The 22,466-nt window shown below is 43.6% G+C and overlaps 1 protein-coding gene across 8 annotated transcripts in view; it reads right to left on the bottom strand.

Annotated features, from left to right (window-relative positions):
* The window catches only part of EPB41L1 (erythrocyte membrane protein band 4.1 like 1), a 574,086-nt gene that overhangs the window by 240,673 nt on the left and 310,947 nt on the right, over positions 1 to 22,466 (bottom strand). For all 8 annotated transcript variants that reach the window (XM_078652088.1, XM_078652086.1, XM_078652087.1 and 5 more), the window contains one exon: positions 10,699 to 10,863. In XM_078652088.1, the coding sequence (XP_078508214.1) occupies positions 10,699 to 10,863 (165 nt within the window). The remainder of the gene's footprint in view (positions 1 to 10,698; positions 10,864 to 22,466) is intronic.

Raw genomic sequence — 22,466 nt, 5'->3', positions numbered from 1 at the left:
TTTATTGAAAAATGCAGGTCAATACCAAATCGAAGTAGATAGGCCCTCCTAAAGTGTTACGAAAAATAAACATTTGAAAAAAGGGACAGGGCGAGATGAAGGGATCAACTGAGGAGCAGTGGGGGAGTTGGGAAATCAAGTGAATGCTGGCAATCATGGCTGGACTGGCCAGACGGGCAAGCGGGCAATCCTATGGGAGGCTGGAGCCCCATGAGGCCAGTTTTGACCCTTATAGGCCGAGTTTGCCCTTCAGGAGTGGTGGTGCATGTTACGGGATTCGGTTGCAACTTAAAAGAGATGCTCTGGTTCTAGCGCGCATTAGCAGATCTGCACATGAGGGCTGAATTTCTGATTTTTGCCTGGGCTGTTTTAAGTTTTCAGTCTGGCACTGATGGCAATGAGTGGCAAAGAGAGAGCTGGAGAAGCAACACAGGAGCCCAATGGCTGATGAGCTACACAGAGAGCGTGAGGTTGGGATGCAAAGGAAGAAGCAGCATCAAGGTGAGAGGGGCGAGTGGATGCAAACAAAAGAAAAATGTACTTCCCCAATGTGAAGCCATGGAATGATACAAGTTATCAAGTCAAAATGATAGCAAAGAAGCTGTGCTTCAGGGTAGAGACAAAAACAAGAACAAGAACAGGAAGGAAAAATATTGAAAAAGAAGCAAGCAAATGACATTGACAAGAAGGTGAAGCAGTGGTAGGCAATGGGCTGACCCTTCCGGGTTTGTACACAATAATGTCTTAAACTAAAGGTCAGACCTAATAAAAAAAGAACCAACTGTAAGTGACACAAAAAAGCATTTACCCAAACGTGATACAACTTTTGGTTTCATCAGTCCCCTAGGCAAAAGTATAAACTTTTTTTTTATTTATTTTTTTATTACAAGCCGTAGGTAAGAAAAATACATTGGTACATTAAATTCTTCATAGTTAGACATACATTAGCCCAAAAAATTACAAAATCCAAGAGACAACCCTAGACAATAGAATGCCACAGCAATAATAAGAAAATAACCAGTATTATACTTCAAAATGTTAAACCTATTGATATAATACAATAATAATATGAAGAAAGAAATATCATTATCATTACCATACTTAAAATAATAACTCCAAAACATATTAGATTACCCAACATATAAGCAACTGTTGGTTGGGCAGCATCAAGAATAGTATTATTATGTCGTTCATTAAGTGCTAATGCAAGAGAAGAAAGACCAACGCTTGAGGATACCATTATGTGCAAAATATGGCCTATATAAAGTGACTAATGCAATAAAGTGCCAATGTATAGGAACACAATAATAATACTATACCGTTCGTAAAGTGCTTAAGCAAAGAGTAGAAAGACCGACGCTTAAAATTGCTAATGTTATTTTGTGCAAAATCTTTAGGCCTATAAAAGTATAAACTTGTTGATTCCTCAGATTTAAACTACTTTATTCAGCATTGTCCATTCCTAATTTTGAAGTAAACTCAAATGCGTTTTGGAATTTGACGCTATGCTCTTGCCGACATGAGGCAATTTTCTAAACGTTGTCACTTGATGAGACTGAGCTTATATCTCCTGGTAATTGAGAGGCTCAAGTCAGTGAAGCTCAGTGGATTACAGAATTATATAAAAGTCACTCTTTTAAATCAGTTTCTCTGTGTAATGAATATCTGGTGAGTGAGCATGTGATGTAACTACAGAAATCAGGGATAATTTCAGAGATAATTTGTAATAAGAAATCCTCTTGGGCAGGGGCCTGGATAGTTTACTGATTGAATATCTAAGGCAGACCCGCATGGATGGGCTAATGATGAAAGCCCTATTTTGGGTCGAGCAAGCAAGAACATACACTAGTGCATGTGTCTTGCTTACGAGACACTCTTCTATACGTAAAAGGGCTTGGAGTCTGCCTGTTGCTTACCATTTGTTGGTTTGCGTGGCACACTTCTGTACAGCCTCATATTTCTTCAAGGCAGGTCCAACATTTTTTCACTTTCTCTCTGTGGAGCAGGGACCAGGCACTGATTGATTCAACTTAATCAGTGCCCATCCGCTGTCCCGACGTGATTGGCGTACTATTTTGCTCTGTTTAACTTTTAGTGCCCTGCAAACAAATGGTGTGTTACTGGCAAAAACGTGCCCAGCAGGACAAACCAAAAAGTAAAGATTTATTTTCTACAGTTAAGTTTCTTTTATTGTGCCAAGATTTCTTTTCTCACTTTGCACTCATGTTTTCTTTTGGTTTTTCTTGTGGGCGTTGTTCTCAAAAGATGAAGATTATTTTATAGCAAAGCAACATTGTTTCTTTCTTATGTGTAATTTTTTAAACGATGATTTAGCACATAATCATGCTGTACACCCCAACTCCAATCCACATCACCCAATCCATGCCAATCCACACCCTCTTACTCCACATCAATCCGTCCCGCGCAAGCCAATCCAGCCTAGACCAATACAATCCAAACCACTCACTTAATCTAATCCACTTCAATCCACCACACTTCAATACTCCCAAACCACTCCACTCCAATATGCCCCACTCCAATCCAAAACATTCTGCCCCACTCCAATCCCAACTGTTCTGCCCCACTCCATTCTTGTCCAGTCAAAAATAGTGTGCCCTGCTCTAATCCAAAACAATTAGCCCCACTTCAAACAAAAACAATCTGCCCCACTTCAATCTGCCTCAGTCCAATTCAAAATAGTCTCCTGTACTCCAATCTGCCTCACTCCAATCCAAAACAATCTGCCCCACTCCAATCCAAAACAATCTGTGCCACTCCAATCCAAAACAATCTGCTCACTCCAATTTGCCCCACAGCAATACACACCACTCCATTCCAATCCAGCCACTCCATCCCAATTCACCCCACCACAATCCACCCCAATACAACTCACCTCACACCAATCCAATCCACCCCAATCCAATCTACTCCACACCAATTCAAACCATCTCGCCCCAATCCACCCCACTACCTCCCTAATCCACCCCACTCAAATCCAATCCACCCCACACCAAAACAATCTTCCCACAGCAATTTGTCCCACTCCAATCCAAAACAATCTGCCCCACACAAGCCAAAACAATCTGCCCCACTCTAATCCAAAACAATGTGCCTCACTCCAATCCAATCCAAAACAATGTGCCCCACTCCAATCTGCACAACTTGAATCGAAAACAATCTGCCTCACTCCAATCCAAAACAATGTGCCCCAATCCAAAACAATGCACCCCATTCCAATCAGCCCACTCCAATCCAAAACAATCTGCCCCACTCCAATCAGCTCTAATCCAAACCAATCCGCCCCACTCCAGTCTGCCCCATTCCAACCCAAAACAGTCCGTCCCACTCCAATCCGCCCCACTCAAATGCACCACACTCCAATCCAATCCACCTCACCCCAATCTAATCCATCCAACCCCAATTCAATCCAAACCACTCCTATCCAATTCACCCCAACCCAATCCAATCTACCCCAATCCAGCCAAATCCAATTGCCAAATTCCAATCCAACCCAACCCCCATCCAGTCCACCCACTCTAATCCACCATACCCCACTCAATCCAACCAAATCCACCCCATCAAATCCACCAGTCTCCTCAAATCTAATCAACCGACTACCTCAATCCACTCCAACCCACTCCACCCTATCCACGCCACCCCACTTCACTCCACTCTACGCCACTCTACTCCACTCTTCAACACTGCACTCTATGACACAACGCTCTACAACACTCTCTGCCACTGAACCAATTAACTCTACTCCCTTCTATGACACTCTAATCCCCCTACTCCACTCTACTCCAACAAATACAGTCTACAACACTCTACTCCCCCCACTTCACTCTAGGACACTGGATGCCACTAACTTTTAACCATGCTGAACAGCAGCCACACCGGTGTAGAACATGGCAAAAACACATTGCCAAAGCAAAAAGCTCTTGTATAGGCGAGACGTATTAGCTTTGCCAATGCTTGTTTTAAATGGGTCTCATTTACAGGGAAGATACCTGATTCATGGCAGGGTGCAATTATGAAGCTAATCCACAAGAAAGGTATTACGGGGGAAGCCGCTAATTATAGGTTGATTCTTCCAAAGATGTATGCGCAAACATTGTTAAAATTTCTTGAGAGTTGGGCATTTGCCGATAGTATTATCCCTAAAGAACAGTGTGGAAAAGATAACATTACACCACTGAAAGGCTCTTTGCTCAGCGGCGGGAAGGTCCATTGCAACAGTTGGTTAATTATGCTGTTGCTTTGTAGATTTCCGTGCCACTTTCAACCTGGTTGATCGGGGTGCATTATGGAATAAATTACAGAATTGCAACATACTGCAGGACTTGCCGATTATGATGCAACAGTTGCATTCCTGTAATTGGCTTAAGGTTGACTTGAATAGACTTGAAGTATTATCTGAAAAAATCCCAGTTGCGAATGGTCAGAGATGTGGCTTAGCGTCCTTACTATTTATCTTTTTTAACTCAGCTCTTCCTACTGTACTATCAAACACAATTTTTTATTGCCAAAGGTTTGTAAAACACAAATCCATTGTCTTCTGTATGTGGATGATTTAGTCTTGAAAGACTACATCCCAGCAGGTTTAGAACAGAAACTTCAAGCCTTTAGGGAATACTGTGATTCTAATAGTTTAATTGCCAATATGGAGAAGACCAAGATGCTAATCTTTACTAAGCGGGCAAAGAGGTTTACTTGGTTTCTCAATAACGCCCCTCAAAAAGGTCAGTGCTTCCAAAAATCTTTGATCTCTACTTTGCCGACAATTTGAAATGGGGCAACCATCAACCTGTACTAAAAATTTCCCTACTCTCTACTGTTAATGCTCTTAAAAGGTTTGATACCAGTTTTGGGGGTTATTCAGTCGAACCTTTAAAAAAAAGGGCAATCACGGGCAAATTAATACCCACAGCCCTCTATGGTGCTGAATCACTTACACTGGATCAGCGACTTAACTGGGAGTTCCGACAAAGTCAATGCTTATTATATCTTGTATCTGTCCCTGCTATTTCAAGGCTCCAGGCTTTAAGGTTGGAGTTAGGCTAACATTCCTTGGCCTTAATAGCGGAGTCCAGTGGGATAAGATTTCTATTCTCCCTAATACAGCGCAAAGTCAAAGACAATCTTTCAGTGATATCTATAGGCAATATAGTGCCTCAGCCAGATACGTTTTCACGCCATTATCTCTAACTTACTTGCCCAGTCCAAGACTTGAAATTTTCAACTAAGAAACTAGGGGCTGATTATGATGACGGTGGGACCGCCACCGACAGTCCATCGGTGGCGGGCCCACCGCTATCGGAACAGGTTCTCCGCCCGCCATGTTACAATGGCGGGCAGAAGGTTGGCGGTCCGGAAGACCGACCGCTACGCATCCGCTGGGCTCCTTGAGCCTGCCGGTGCGGCGGAGGCGGTTGTATTCCCTGCAATGGTGGCGGTGCCTGCAAGGCCCCACCTTAGGGATTGCAATGTCCCTTTCCGCTTGCCTTTTCATAGCGGTTAACACAGCATGAAAAGGCAGGCGGAAAGTAAATTTGAGGTCCCATATTGGCTCCCCTTCCCCCTCAGCCCGCATGGTGCTTGCCATGAAGTGCAGGGATATGTAAAGTGTCCCCTATTTGCAATGCGGCGTGTGCTCCAGCCAGCAGCACCCACCGCAAAGCAAAATGTAGGCATTGCGACCACCGTGGATCGCATTCTAATGCCTCTGGAAGGACAGCCGATAGCCTGTTGGGAGGTCCCGTATAGGATAGGGTGCCACCCTAATCAGCCCCCAAATTTCAATTCTTATTGCAAAATAAAGAGTCTTCTTAGTGAAAAGGTAAGGGATGTTAGCCAAATCAGAGATAGAAACTACCCGCTCTCAAAAAAGCCCGTGGCTTATTTCATCTCTAGCCACGAGGACAAAGGGGGCTTTCCTTACTTGTATCAAATTCCAAATAAAAAAATCTAGAATCGATATTGCAAATCCGCATTACACTTGATCCAGGTTTGAGAATTTCAGGCCTCAGAGGTAGAATTTTTGCTAATAACTGCAGCTTTACTAGTGATCTTCAAACAAATAATTAACAATTAATTTCTTCTTAGACTGTTTACTTTTTCTTAATGAGAGTGAAACAATTATTCATCCCACTTTAAAGAAATATGGTATCATAACTGTAGGAAGGTAGAATCTGACCATATGGTTACCCCCACTTTTTTCCTGGTGCTTTGCTGGTTTACGACTTAGTTGGCCTGGGACCCTGCTATTCAGGGCCCCAATCTATCTGCTTTCTCTATAAAATGGACTCCATGTACTTTAGGTACATACCAGATTGGTTACTGGGTCACCCTTGTGAGCCCCTGTACAGTGTACCATAGGTACCCAGGGCATAGGTGCACCTTAGGCCTAACAGGGGCTGCAGCATGTATTGTGCCACCCCTGGTTAGCCTTCCAAACTGACACCACAGGTCTGTTCACACAGCCGGGGTAAGGTGGTGTAATCACCCCTTACTTAGATATAGTATCCCTATATCTACCTTTACATATAGACACATATACACCTATAAGTCACTCCTATGGTAGGCCTCGACAATCCTGGAGGCAGAGTGCTTGGTTTTATGTGAGAGGGTGCCCTAGCATGAGCTGAACCCCTTTGCAGCTTTCGGAACCATCTCCTTATAGCTGTTCTATGATATAGCCCTACCATATACTCTTAAGTGCATTATAATCCTTGCGGTTAATGCTAACTTTGGTTTGGCTTTATCAAAACATGTCGTGTAAGGTGTCAAACACTTTGGAATACTAGGCGGCGGAGGTAGCATTCCACCCTTCTAGAGGGAGAAGACATGTAGTTACTGCTTTACCCGGTTAAAGTTAAACAGAGCCTCAGCATCACAAAATGGATGCTGCTGCCACAGACATGAGTCTGACCTCCTGCTGCTGGACGAAACTCTGGCAGGGGAGGCCTGGACAATAGGTTTCCTGTCCAGGGAGGTGCCAGCACCTCCTCAGATAGGGCTTTGTGTATTGGGGCAGGGAGGGCTGCATCAGCAGATGCTTTTCCAGACACTGCCTGGGACACACACAAGGTGTTCCATGCATAGCCTGGTTCAAACCAGTTACTGGGGCACTCAGCCTCAGCTCTGGCACGAAACTGGACAAAAGGAAAGGGGTGTAACCACCCCCTTCTCAGGTCCACCTATAGGAGGAACCTTACAGATAGTCCAGCCCCTAAAACTTAGTGTAAATATAGGAGCCCATTCCCTAGGACTTTAGATAACCCTGGACGAATCTCTGCAAGACATATCCTGGACCTTCGACATTCAATTTTGACCGGAAGACGGAAGAAATCTCCCTTGTGGTCAAGGAGTGACCACCCTCTTCAAACAGGCACCAACAGCAACTTTGCTGGTCTGCAGTTTCAAGGCTCCCGTCGGATGCCGAAGACTCTGCGACACAGGAACTAGACTTCCAGACTTCTCTGACTCTGTCCCACATCCACAGCAAAGCTGAGACCCTGGCGGACACGAGAGACGTGGGACCGGACACCCTGGACATCCTGCATTTTTCTACCTGCACTTCTTTCCTGAAACCTCAGTAAGTTGTGCATTGGGGTACGAGAAGCCCAAGCCCCGAGCACCATTTGCACCGAAGCCCAGGCCCCCACACTCCGCGAGTGTCCCGTGGGCCCCACCTTTGCATTTCAGCTCAACGCGTCTTCCCGGTTCCTTGCCTGTTGGCTAGTGAGCCCCCTGAAGACTCCATTTTGAAACTAACTTGCTTTCCTGGTTTCTCCAGGCTTGCCCCAGCTTCTCTGAAAAGGAGAAGCGCCACAGACCTTGCTGGTCTGCAACAGAGCCAATCTCGACATCCTGCCTGGGTTGCGGTTGCCAAGGCTTGTTGGGTCCAATCCGGATACCGACACCGCAGTCATCTAGATCCATCGTGGGACACCGCAGTCATCTAGATCCATCGTGGGACAACTCGAATCCAGTGCCTTGTCATCGTCGATGCCTCCTGGACCTCGTGGCTGAAGAGACAAGTTCGACTACTTCACCTGAAATCACCCGACATCGCCTGGTTCCTTCCTGGTACCTTCCTGGTCACTGGCTAGTGACCCAGACTCTGTCCCTTCTGCTTTCAGGTTCTTCAGATCTTCGATCCACCCTTCGATCCACCCGGACACCTTTCCTCTGGTCGCCTGCAGCACTTCTTTGCAGCTCTCCATAGAAAACGACGACGAAACCCGACACGAAAAGACACCTATGCACCCGCTTCCCTGGGTGAGGTAACACGAGTACTCCGGTGCTCCCGTGGGTCTTGACTCTCGAAGTGTCCTAGTTTAAAAGGGTTCCATCCCAGTCCATCCGGAAGTGTCCTTAAATTGCATATTTGTAACTTTTACGAACTCCATAGAAAGTCAATGGTAACCCGCGCCTGTGTTTAGAAACTGCACGCAGCTCCACTGGGCCTCCTACTTCCTAACCTTGGGTCGATTAGTGTAGCCCCAGCGATTCCACAGGCCCTAGACCTGCTTTCTAATTCTCTCGTGGTACTTATACCACTTTCTTAGTATATGGTTTGTGAGGCCCCTAGGACATAACGTATACTGTACAACTTATCGTATATTAATTGTGTGACTTGTATTGTATTTTTACCTCTGACCTCATAAAGAGTGCAGAGGGGTTGTGTTTAGAATAAATACATAAATATTTGATATATATACCTTGTGTAGTGTCCTTTCATTTGATACTCAAGCGATTATAATTGGTAAAACAACTTGCTCCACATGCTCTCTGAAGTCTTAGCCTGATGACTGCTGGTCCATGCTACCACTAGGATAGCTTTCTATAAGGTTGACTTTACAACCACCATCAATAAGGGTCGATTAGACTGGTGCAAGGTGCCCACTAGAACTAGTGGACTTCATATACCAGGCTAACTTCTCACATTAACTAGTAGCGTAGCACAAGTACGTTTATTTTCAATTAAACATTTTATGTTTTAGCATAAAGGTTGTTTGAAGGAGTTAAATGTTATATGTGCGTTTAATATTAAATGTTTACACTGCATTTTCTAAACTGAACCAGTGTACATGGTTTTAGGCCATTTTATGATGTATGATTTTGGAAACCTTCTGTTATTTTACCTTTTTTTAATATATTCTATATATTTCAATAAGATATTTTCTTGGAAATAAATAATTTATACGCCCATGCTGATGAGGCTAAGAATATAGAACGGCTGCCTCAGGATTCATGCATCCAAGCTTGCCAAGTGCTTGCTTGAGAAAAATCAGAAGTAAAGTGTGGCACTGGCATGATAACCTGAACGTCAGAGTTAGACAGAAAAGACACAAGTTCCAAATTAGGGAAGGGGGTTGGGATTTGTAAAAATAGTTCACTAACATCGCACAAAGGTGAACCTTGCAGAGTCTTCCTTTTTAGAAAAGGCTTCAGCGTTTTAATTTTCTTGCTTGGACCTCTTAAGTACACTGCCGACAAATAGGTTTATCCTTACTATGCCATTTGCAGATATTGAAAAAATAGAAATTTTAATTTGCGTTAATTAAACTCTGTGGCATGGTTCATACCCCTATTTAGACGAATATATTACATTCTTACTGATACATCTCTTCCAGTTTTCAAAGTACCTTAGATAGAGATGTGAACCCGAACACCAAAGTTCAGGTTGGGACATGTAACCAACAACTGTCTGGACAAGTTCTAGGCAAAAATGCATTAAAACATACCTACTGTGCTTTTCCAAAGTTCCTCTAGTACTTATTCGGGTCTGCGTGCATCTCTGAAGTAAGTGACCTTAAAATATCACTTGCCACACAAAATATCTGCGTAGAAGGTGTCTTCAATCGATCAGTCACATATTTTGGGCTCTCTTTGCTTTTTCAAAGAGGTACTTCTGGGGTAAATAAATATATTTCTTCCAAAAGACAACTAGACATCAATGAAGGCCATCCTCTTGCAATTCCACCAATCTAGTGACATACTTGACTTCCATTTTAATTTCACAAAAAGGAAATCCCAGCCTCATATTATCCCTGACAAAATCCCCTTGCCAAGAGCCCAACATGGAGGCTAAATATTTATTTTGTATTTACCATTAAAATGCACTGAAGTGAATGTTAGTCACCATCATGATTATGAATGTAAATGCCCTTGTCCAACATTTAGGACTTCAAGTGCATGAAGCACAACTTCGAGCATATGAGGTGTATCTTCCTGGTTGGATAGATAATGTCACCATAGTGCAGGCATGCATTGATGTGCCCATTCCTCATATTATGTCTCTTGTTGAAAGGTGGGCGAATCTGTGAAAATCTACACTAGCGCACTATTCTACATTCTACCTGGAACAGAATATAAGGATCCTGAACCAGAAAATCCTGCTTATTTAATATGGTTGTATCAAGTTACATGCTGCAAACCTCTTTCCATAGAGTGCTGTGAGCACAGTGAGCTAGAGCTGAGGAGTTTGAAGATGCAAATGATAGAAAATTGGAATATGCACTTGCTAATATGCAGGATATAACGGGACAATTGGCCTCAGACCCCTGCACACTGGAACAAACTGTCAAGAGTGATCGGACAGAACCTCTCTAAGGCTTGGATCATCAGTCAATTCAGCAGTGCCAGAGGATTAAGGACTTCCTCCAAGATTGAAGGACATGCCAGGCTTCTTACCTCCACTTCACACTCATACTCGGAAGAATCGAGCAAGACTACTCGGCAGAAGGCGCTCTTCAGCCTCTTTGAGGATTTCTGTGGAGATCGCTGTGTTCGACTTGGGGTTGTCTTCTCTGATAGGCCATCCGTATCAGTGTAGTCCTTGTCTTCCATGTCCTGGCACTGGAGATAAGACACATACATCACAATCAAATCAAATGTAATATTGTTAGAATAGGAGTTATGGAAGCAAAGAGAGTAGCAATTCTGCCTACAAATTGCATTGAATGTAGAACCACAAATAACCAGCACAAAGATTTTACTTTTCTTATATATCGCAACAAGATGTAATCCTGATGGACATTTTAGGAACAGGTTTGTGAATACTGAGTGTTTAGTAAATAGAGCAAAGGTCAAGATCTGTTCTTTAATGTCTGAGTGTAAAAAGTTCTATTTTAGGTTCAAATGGAACATGGATCTCAGTCCCCAGTATTGATCAAGCTGTATACTTGGAGATTTGCAGAGGAAAAGGTGGTGGCCGGAGCTTTAGCATGTCCATAATTCGCTAGCGGGCAGTAACAGTGGAATATGGAGGGATTCATCAGGAGGTAAACATGGCTTCTTTCCAACCAGTTGCACACCTAAGGTACATGTGTGAGCGAGCATTACCAGAGCCTTTAATACACCAGGTGCATACTTGTACATCTCACCCATAAACCTTTAGTGCTGTAGACCAGCCCTGCTATGCATGGATCAAGTGGTATTCTTGATAGAAGAGTCACGAGCCATGCAGGGAGATGACAGCATTGCCTTTATTGGCAAGTTAAACCCTTATCACAATATGAGGGCAATACCTCTAGTTAGGGCTTCCTCCTCTCAACTATCCCTTTCCCCAAGCTTCCACTGCTCACACACCACATCATCATCACATAACCCCTTCATTTGCTCTCATCATTCCAGGCAGCCACACATATAGGAATGAGCAGTCACAGGACACTACACTAAGGTTGTAAGAAGGATACTCAGTTGTCACCTTAGACCAGTACCCCAAGCAGGCGATAGGGAGCATTTGCATCTGGCACAGGTGTCTGTTACTGTGCAGTTCCTTACTCCAACTGCCCAACATCCATCTGCTATACCTCGCTTCTGTGCCTGCACTATCATGAGCTAACTAAGAGCTGAGGTCATATGTTGATTGGGAGATCAGTGGGAAAAATACAAAGCAGCCGGTTATGTACTTAATGTGAGCTCATGCAATGATGGCATGATCAAATGAACAAGGACAGTGCAAAGATTTAATAAGCAAGTTCACCATGAAAATATAAATTTGATGTTAAAATTCAAAATTCTGTAAAATGTTAGCAATTATTACTTGCAGTCCTCAGAACTCCTTGACAGTTATAACATTTTTTCATGGGATGCTTTTTCGTCCTTATCTGAGATCCTTTTCGTCCTTATCTGAGACACCCTGCTCACTGGATGCGTGTAGAATTCGGTGGTGCATTAATATCACATAACCAGGCAAATAGTGAAGATAATAAAATCTGAGCAAATTAACTGAGCTTTTGTGTCACAGGCACTGGCGCGACAAACGTCAGACATCCTGATAGACTAACAACTACACAGACTATACTACTACAGCCATCCTTGTGCTAAAAAGTAGAAATATCATACGTGCCTTTTCTCTATGGTCTAGACTTGCCAGCCCTCATACCTTTCGCTTTTGGAACGGTCAGCACCCATGGCAACCAAACCCAAGGCTCGTTGGCCTCCGTCATGTCACTGAATATATGGCTTGAGAAAGTACCTATGAGGGACATTTTCTAACAGCATATCATTCGTGCTCTGACCATGCAAGGGTTCCATTTAAGAGCTTGTGTTTACAATCTGCAACATTTTACTTGTGAGCTCTTGTGAAATCAAGTCTTTGATGCTGTACTGTTAAGCTCCTAAAATGTACTTGTTTTAACACAAAGATTCTATTTTTTAAGCTTGCATGTATAGAAAATCGCGAAACTCGAAAAATACTCTGCATCGGAAGCTGCGTGGTTGGCCTTCACTGAAGCGCCTAGCGACAATTTTGGGCTCCATTCTATCCCACAGAAGTTCCAATTTGGGTGCAATTAGAAGTTTGTACACAAATTGTGACTCCGAATTTTGTTTCCATTACTACACTGGTGGTATTTTTCTCATGATTTTCAATAAAACCTGATTGAAACCATGCAGATGTAAAAATTAATTATTCGGAGTTTTCACACGTCTGAACGGGGAACACATGCATAGTTATCAAACTATAATCTGTTCCGAGTTGCCGAATGAAGTGCCTAGTAGTTATCCCACTCTGCCCTATTGTTAATACCTGGTACGGTTTTACCACATCATTTTCATCAGCGGAATAAGAATGACCTGCTAAATATTCATCAGCCGAATAAAATGACCTGCTAAATATTCATCAGCCGAATAAGAATGACCTGCTAAATATAGTGCTGTTTTTTGCAATAAGTAACAATCCAGCCCTAACTGTAAGGCCAGGTCATCCCTGAAAACTGGAACATAAGAAACCCAAGAACGGTTTAGCCCTGATTGGGGTTCTTCAGTCTGGTGCATCTCGATTCCAGTGGCACAGAAAGCAAGGGAACAACATCTGGGAACACCCTTAACCAGTTTAGGCTTTACATCAAACACACAAAAGGTGATAGGAGGAATGCTTGCAATTCGTCTAACCACTGGTATTCACTCGGGTACAATTTTAACCCATCATTATTTTGCCCACCAAACAAAGCACGGTGTGCACAGGCAGGAAAAATAGAGAATGGCCTACATGCGCAGGGGATAACACATTGGGGCCAATTCCGATCTCAGTCGGAAGAGCACCGTATCGGGTTCGGCATTAGCGGATCCGATTCGGAGGCAGAATTTCCATCCGAGTTGTACACGGGTCCGGACGTCGAAGTACGATGCGGACAAGCACTAAATCTCCATCCGAATCGTTTCCGGGTCCGAACCGCTCTGTACGACTCGGTCACAAGTAAACCGTGGCGCGCAATGAAGACGTTTCATGACCGAGCTAGTACAATGCTCGATTCGGACAGCCGGATCGAGTCGGAGCGTCCGGCTCGCAATAGCTCTTGGAGTTGGACTTCGGGAGTCCATGTCGGACCCCCTGTTACCCGCAGCCTTACGACTTGGACAGAAGGGGAAACCCAAAGGTCTCCTCAACACAGGCATGTACGGTGTGGATGGCACCGATGCGCACCCACTGTAGGGGGCGCACTTGTCCGCGACGTACCCATTCAGTCAATGGGAGCCCATGTACGCGTCGTACGACCGGCTCCCATTGAGTTCTATGGGAGTCTGACCGAACCAAGTCCAACAGCATACAGCCGCATCGTACTCGCTCGGCCAGACGGCAGGAGTCCGAATTGGTTGGAAAACACCCCGGATACGGCTTGGTCGGAGTGCTTTCCGACCCAGATCGGAATCAGCCCCTTTGTGTGTTGGACTACTTGCTTTTGGTCTAGAGAAAAGGAGCTAAAGCTTTTGCAGAGTGGGTGCTTTAAACATGCCGCCCATGCCTGCAACCATTTAGTGCTGCAAAGGAATCTGCTGCAGCAACATTTTTCTTCAAATCATTAAGAACCTTGCCCGGCATGTGGGAATCTGTAAATCAGCAAGGATGGAGGAAGCCATGGCCTCCCTTCCACTGCCAGACCAGCTGAGCGCATGCCAGGGTCTAAATGGCCCTTCGAGTGGTGTGCTTCAGCATTTGATGAAGTACAGCTTAGGAGCAGTGCTTAATTTGTGCCGGTGTTTCCGGTGCTCGGCGTCAGCACTTAATTGTTAGCACCGGCTCAGTGACAGTCCAACACAAGGTGACTCTGTCTTTTTTTAATTTTGAGATGAGCACAACCACCCTGTTTATTAAGTCAATACATTAGACATGAATAATACTAGCCTCTCATGCCATTATTATACCTGTGTGTGGTCTGAAATAGTTAGAATTGTCACACTTATAGGAGTGCAATGGTTAGGTGTTATGTTGGTATTGCAATTGACAGTGCTGGCAGGGTATGTGTGGTGCAAGCTGCAGTGGCCTTCCGAGATGGACCCTGGCACTTAATTTTTTTACAAATTATGCACTGCTTCAGGGTACAGGGATGTGTGAATTATAGGTGCAGAGAGTAATTTGCATTTAGGAGTACATGGTTATATACATTGAGAGAAAGATGTCATCTGTGAGACCTTGATCCAGTCCAGTGCTGCTTTAATAGCAGGTGGCATTTGTATCCTGAGGTTTTTTAATCCATACGTATTATAGCTGAAACAAAACTAAAGACCCTAGAATGGAACGTTCACTTGGTAGAAACGCAAAAAAAAGAGACGAACGTTTTTTTATATAACAATTTAATTTGCATTCATTCACCGTGCTTCTCTCGTAAAATTTCATTAGCCATTTCAAAGTGTGTTAAGAAAAGATGTAACTAAGAATGCAGTCATTATACAGTAATTATACAGTGTCAGTCGTTTCCCAAGACCCAGAAGGATGAACAAGATTGTGACTTCTAAGCTAAATATGTTATTGGTGTGTACTCCAAAAATGGTTGTTTTTACTTTTCCTTGCAAAACAATGGCAAATTATAAATCTTTTTACCGGTCAAAAACCATTAAGGAGCTGATTTGCTCCACAGGCAAGGGCACTGGAATCTATGGGGACAGCACGTGAACAAGTGCTTGCACTCAAAATGTTTCCTGTCAAGATTTAACTCTTTTTACCAGAACCGAGTCAATGAAAAAAGCAGAAATACTGTATGATGAATTAGACACAGAAGCAAAAATCCATCCCTGAAGCATGATACAGCAGTTCCAACTATCAGAAAGGTAACAGTTCCACATACACACTTGTTAGTTAATCTCCAAAAGAATTTAGGAACTAAGCGCTCCATAAGTGCTTCTAAATCAAACCCCGAAAATAAGGAGGTGCAATCTCTTTGCACACATAACCAAAATAATTGGACTTTTGACGTGCACACTTTAAAATTTGAGGTGGCCAAGCCTGAGAGGAGAAAAGCCATTTCAGAACCGAGGACCAGCTTGGCTCTAAGAGCCAAACCAAGAGCTGAGCCAGAAAAAATCCCAAAAGGTTTATTCTCTTGTTTTCTGTAAATCTCTCCCCATCTTGCTATCTGCTTCATGTTTTCCCTCTTTCCATCTCTTGCGATATCTCTCAGTCGCCCCTTCTTTCGCGCTCTCGGTCTCTCTCTTTCTCGCCTATGTTTCATTTCGGCTTTACTTTCTTCATGGGCGCTAGTTCATCAAAAGAGCACGGATAGCAGAAGAGACAGTTCACGTCATTTTACCTTTACTTTGACACCCACACCCACACACTCCCTCTCTCACATAAGTACACTATCACCCACAAGTACGCAAACAACATACATTTAAATGCATTTTATACTTAACTTAGCTGCCAGATAGGGTCATATGCGATCCAACTGAACTTCATTCTTTATTACACAAAAAGTGAATGATAGTATTCTCTGCTGGAGTGGAGCCGCAACCCACTTACATTAAGAAAAGCTGCCTTTGTGTTCCAGGTACTCATTTAGCGACCTCTAAGGCCAGGAGTCCCAAAGGCAGTGGCAGGAGTCACAAGGGGCAGCAGTGACCCCTGGAGACCCCTAAAGGATGTCCATGACCTTCTCTCTTCTCTACCTCTCTTTTTCCCTTACCCACCTCTCCCTATATTACTTGCTCTTCCACCATCCATCACTTACTTTCACTTTCGCTCCACAACCTCTAACTTTCTCCCTGCTCTCTGTTTCTCCTTCAGTCTTTCTTGCGTTAACTTCCTCTCCCTTTCATACCAACTCGAATATCATCCCCTTTGCAATAACTGTGATCTTGCTACAAGCTCAATTTCAAATCAAATCAGTGAGCCTGCGGTAATACCTGTTTTTTTTTCCCAATGACAATTCCAATGCTTGTTTCAAGTGTCATCTAATTTTCTTTAAGTTGCACAGGAGATGTCGCCCGAGGTTTGGCCACCCCCACGTTCATGAAGAGGCTCTCTTTTCCACACCTCCAGCTTCGTTCCCCAGAAAGTTCTTTCAAGGTTCTTTCAAGGTTCTTAAGCCAAGAGCAGCCTTGGGCATCATCTGGCAATGCTCAGCACAGAAGAACCGAGCTCGTGGTCCCCTTGAAGGACTTGAAAGTCTGACATATCCCTCCCAACTGCATGGGATGTAGCAGTTTGCTAAACGTCTACCTCACACCCTTTCAGCAGGGTCGAACTGGGACAAATTATAGGTCCGGGCACCAAAATAAAAGCAGTCCCCATTAGCAAACCAGATAGCTAAAAAAGTGGCCCACATTTGCAAATCAGGCTTGTTTTGAACTTGTAAAGACATGCTTTTTAGGTACTTTGCAAGGTTTGTGGGGATTGAATGCATTTGTGTTTGCTGTAGACAAAGCTTGTTGTAATATAAGAAACATCAACAATACAAAACCGGTCCACCAGGTCATAAAACAGGCCCACAACCTGCTAAAAAAAAACAGCCCACACAATGATCTGTCTGACCAGTCCATCAGGTACTGCCTGATTGCTCCTATAGGCTAGTCCGATACTGCTTTTCAGGATTTCTGATCCCTGACCCACAGCTTAAAATGTACGAGGTTGAACAGATCCTGAAACCTGCTGTGCCTGTGCCATGAGGGTGGCACGAACATGAACACATTACTCAAGCACTCATGCATTCACGCATGCACACGCACGCATACATATATTGCATGATCCAACACTTGTTAAAGAGGTTGGGTTTCCACAAATGGACCCCTCTGGACATAGCACTGTTTTTTGTGTATGAGTTGTTTCCTTACAGAAAAATTAACATACAATACTCTTAGATGAAGCAATTGTTTATATTGGCTCCTTTAATACTACTGGCATTATCCCAGCAAGAATATTAAAATATCTAATAATAATTACTTTCTAGGGTGCTTGTGTCATAGTTTTGCAGTTCTGCAATACTACAGATGACAGTTTTTGCTCTTATGCTCTACAATCATAGTCAACTTCTGTAAGTAGACTAAAACCTGTTATTCTCTGCCTTTGAACCTCTGATATATGTAATTGTTTTCTTGATACCATATAGGATATGAAAACACTCTAGGGTGATAAAGTGTATACTTTAGCTATTTGTATGCCAGGCGTAGATTTCCAGATCTTATCTTCTGATGAAAATACAATTTTCAGATCAAATTTCAGAAAAGTGTGGGGAAATTCCCTGCGGTCTATTAACTTTTCCCTAAATAGAGATATTTAAACTAATGGAACTGCCTCACTCTCTTCAGAATAATATGTGTAGGGGGTCATTGGGGGTTTCCCTTACAAACCTCCAGGCATTGCGCTAACCAGGAGATATTTTGCTGCATTGGCGTTTTATTCTATTTCTGGGGTTCTCAGATCTCGGTTGCTACAGAAACCTGAGGGTTTCTTTCTATGTGGCAAGTGAGAAATATTTTAACTAATTCGACAACACATGTTGGGCAACGGACTGAGGCTACGATAAAGCAATACAACTTCGCTAATTTTTTATTAACTGCAGTACTTTTTGGACAGTCAAGCTCTGATAGAAGAATGGACTTGTAGTCTCTCTACACAGAAAGGTCACTGATCATTATTTTTATATTATAGGGTAAAAACTGTTTTCATAAAAAAACACTGTTGAATCCAATAAAATTATAACTACACGGTTGCTAAATTTGGTTTTTAATATGCATTTTTATTAAATGTATTTTTGAAGAGTAGTTCTAAACAAAGAAAGAGTGCACCCTACCAATGAGACCCTAATAATTTGAAACCGGAAGAAAGTGCTAATGTTCCCATTGAGCGGGGCCCTGAACTGGCTCTTCTGGCTGGACTCTTAGAACCAAGGCTGATTTGCATATGGCTGTTTCCTGGATGAGGCTGTCTGGTGGGAAAAAGAAGATAGGTTGGATAGCAGCCTAGAGGAGTTGGCAATGGCTGAGATTAATTCAAGCAATCCAGCCAATCGCTTTTTTGCTTTCATCAGTGCGACACCATAAGTGCGATGGGTATGCCCTGGTACTAAGCGTCTGCTCAGTGTACCATAGGACACATTGTGAATCCTACTGGCCTGTAGTTGCTGCTGTACCCATTCAGAGTGTATATGTCCTGGCAGCTCAGGTTTGAATGCTCCTATTGGAGCAGGACAGAGACTGGTTTGCCTATGGCAGGTCTCGACTAATGCAGCGAGTGTGTGAAAAGTGATGGTCTTGAATTTGGCCCCAAGCAGCTGCCAGTGGCTAAGATTAATTAATGAATTCCTTCCATCATCATGTTGTTTGTTGAAGCAGAACTCTGCCAGATGTCATAACATGAGGTAAATCACAAGAGTAAAAGAAGATTACCCATTTTAGGGAAGGAGAAACTAAGAAGGAAAATCTTGCACAGCAAGAGTAGTGGACTATCAGACAGCCCTTAATCTGACATCCTTTTTATCCAGCTAGAAACCTTCTTTTAAAACATGAGTGAACAAGTGGGGCCATCTAATATGGAACAAGTGCTACCCACCTTCTAGTTCCAGTTAAAGGAGGAGCCTAGAAACATGATTGATGGGTTGGGATCTCACCAGGGAAGGACTGGGAACACAAATCCGGCCTGGCAATTCTGTCGGACCGACCCCGGAGGGGGGGTGCTAGCGAGAAGCAGCACTGCTTCCAGTTTAGCACTGCTGCGGCTTTTGGTACAGGTGGCCGATATTCAAAACCGGCCCCCACTGCTTGAAAACCGATGCTGACCCTTCCAGCTCACCGGGAAAATGCCCAGTGCCCGCTACGGCCAGTCCAGCCCTGGGTCCCACTAGTTTACACTTCCATAGGTGTGCTTGGTATAATATACTGTCACTAAAGAGAGCCATTCACCCCTGCAATGTATTCCCATGCAACCTCTTTCTTTACATCTCTCCAAAACCTCTGCTCGGCCTGATCCATGCTGGCAAAAATATATGCAGAAGAATTTAGTGTAATTTGTACAATCTGCTAATTAAACTATTATCCCTCCTAAAACTGGGAAATATGATCTCAACCCTGGCCAAATGTGTGTCGTACAAATGGTGGGAAATGGAGGACGAACCAGTAGGAATAAATTACTGTTGTAATTCTGCATCTTGGAATTGCTGTCGCTCAACACCGATAATTCTGATTGGGGAAATTTCAAGGCGATGTTCTATATTTGCTTTCATGAAAGCTTTAGTGACGCTAGCGCACCTTTGTGTGGGCAGTGAGGGAGCTCCGCCTCGGCTCACAACAAGTCTGATAATGCAATTATCTGTGAAAATGGCTCTTAGGGGCCGATTAGGATCGCGGACGGACTTGAGTCCGTCCGCGACCCCTGAGGAGGAGGGAACGTCCGCATGGGCTGCGGCGTTCCCTCCGAGCAGATTAGGATGTGACCGCCAGGGTGGCGGTCACATCCTCTATCTTTAACATTGCGGCGGATGCAGCTTCAAGCTGCACCCGCCGCAATGTTAAAAATGCATGCATCGCATTTGCATGCACAAAGCAGCAGGCACTGCGCAGTGCCTGCCACTTTGTGCATGCAAATGCAGGGGGGTACCATAGGTACCCCCCATGGGCACCCCCCACCCCCCTTTCACCCAGGGGGCCCGCAACGGGCCCCCGAAGTGAAAGTCCGTATGCTTTTCCACGGCGGAAAAGCCGCCGCGGAAAAGCATGTATTCACCACCATCCTAATATGGCTGGCGGTGTCTGATAGACACCGCCAGCCATGTTAGAGGTTTTCCGCCGCGGTCGGAAGGCGACCGCGGCGGAAAAGCTGCGGACGGAATTCCAGACCCACCAGCCATCCTAATTTGGCGGTGGGTGTTTGGAGGCTCCGCAGCGGTTTTTCTGCATCCTCCGGGCCGGCGGTGGCTTCAGCCGGCCCGGAGGATGTGGAAAAACCGCAATCATAATCGGCCCCTTAGTCTGGAATTCTAGCTAAAGAGCTATATAAGCATACTCAACGAAGATATTTTTCCTAGAAAGATTTAAATTCGGAATATTGAGTGGCATCAACAGCATGAGCAAAATATCTAAAACGAAAACATTGAGGAGGCAAGTGCATCAAGGTAAGGTTATATTAACAATTATTAACTCCACATCTATGTACCTTCAAGATATCTATATCTTCATGGTACTTATATGTGGAGTTAGGTTGAGAAAAGCTATGCATACATACACATCAATACTTTGGTCTTCGATATTTTGGTCATGATATTGTGGTCACTTGATATTCCACATCTTTGCCTTTATAAGCCAAATGAGACATAGACGTTGAGTAAAAGTCAAGCTTGTAACAATATTTATAATGGGACTGGATACAAGATTCATCCAGCCTATATATTTACCAGTCCAGTATTAAATATGAGCTCAGTCTATGAAGTAGCAGTTTGATGACTCTGTGGGAACAACCAAACCTGATTGCATGATCAATATGCAATTCTTAAAATAACAGTGATGTGAATGAGCGATCCGCACAACAGTGAAAGACTCAAATGGTCTTTCCCCAACGTTCTAACTACCCATCTGAATTTGGACATCTGTACATCTCTCTGCCTTGAGTGCCACAATATTTATGTTTGGAGTACAAGTGCTGCAGAGGAGTAAAAATGATTTTACTGTTGAGTGGAGCCAGAAGGCACAATTTGACATTTCTTTGGTGAGTATATGGACCTTGGATGGATTTGTATCTTGCTGACAGAAGACTTCGATGAGCAGGGCAGCAGAGTGGAATCGTGTCCAAAGAATGATTATAACATTATACCTGACTTTACGTTCCTACACAAGTCCTTGCACAACAGCATTTTCTTTGCTACTTTTCTCTGTTATGCATCTGTTGCTACGCTAGGCAGGTTTCCTGAAGGGGGCATACAGTTTAGATCTACAAGAGTCTAATTTAAAGCTGCCTATTGCTGCAGGCTTAGAGGATGAAGGAAAGGGATCTTAAAATAAGCTCTACGCGAACAAGACCAAATATTATTCGCGCTGGAGGTTTTGTAAAAACCAGGCAAAATGTCACCGTACTGTCGTATTTTCCATAACAGCCCTGAGGGCACTGAGAAGGCAGTGCCCTGGCACAGAGTCGAGCCACGCACTTGGTGGCATTTCCCATTAGCTACTTCTTCACTGTAATAGTCATTTACACGAGGTTTGCTACAGACAATAAGACACATGGCCATTTTATCGGTGACACACTGGGACGAGTTTTAATATGTTTGGATGTTCTCTTAAATTACTCAGGGCCCAATTCACAAAGGTAAACTTAGAGCTGAAGTCCAAGTGTACCTTTTTGAATTGGGCCCTTATACTTCAGGTCTAAACTTAGACTTTAGGTCTAAACTTAGATTTCAGGTCTCGTCTCTTTATTTTTGTACAAGGGTGCAACAAGACTCAAAAGCATGCATATACAATCGATCGAGTGATATACGCCCACCATGTAGCCCGCCAAGCCCGTTGTAACCCCTACGGAGCCCGCGAGGCAATGCTATCACTGTACTGTATGTATATATGAAAATTTGCTAATAAAAAAACTGTTGAAATCAAAAAAATAAAATTAGACTACAGTTGTAAACATAGATCTCAGATCTAAGTTTACCTTTGTGAAGTGGGCCCTTAGACTTAAGGTTTAAACTTGGACTTCAGATCGAAACTCTTTTTTTTTTTCATCCAACCAGCAGTTACATATCATGAAATACATCATACTT

This window comes from Lissotriton helveticus, chromosome 7, assembly GCF_964261635.1.
Source record: "Lissotriton helveticus chromosome 7, aLisHel1.1, whole genome shotgun sequence".
Classification (NCBI taxonomy): domain Eukaryota; kingdom Metazoa; phylum Chordata; class Amphibia; order Caudata; family Salamandridae; genus Lissotriton; species Lissotriton helveticus.
Note: the sequence above shows the minus strand (reverse complement) of the source record. Positions and strands in the feature narration are given on the sequence as shown.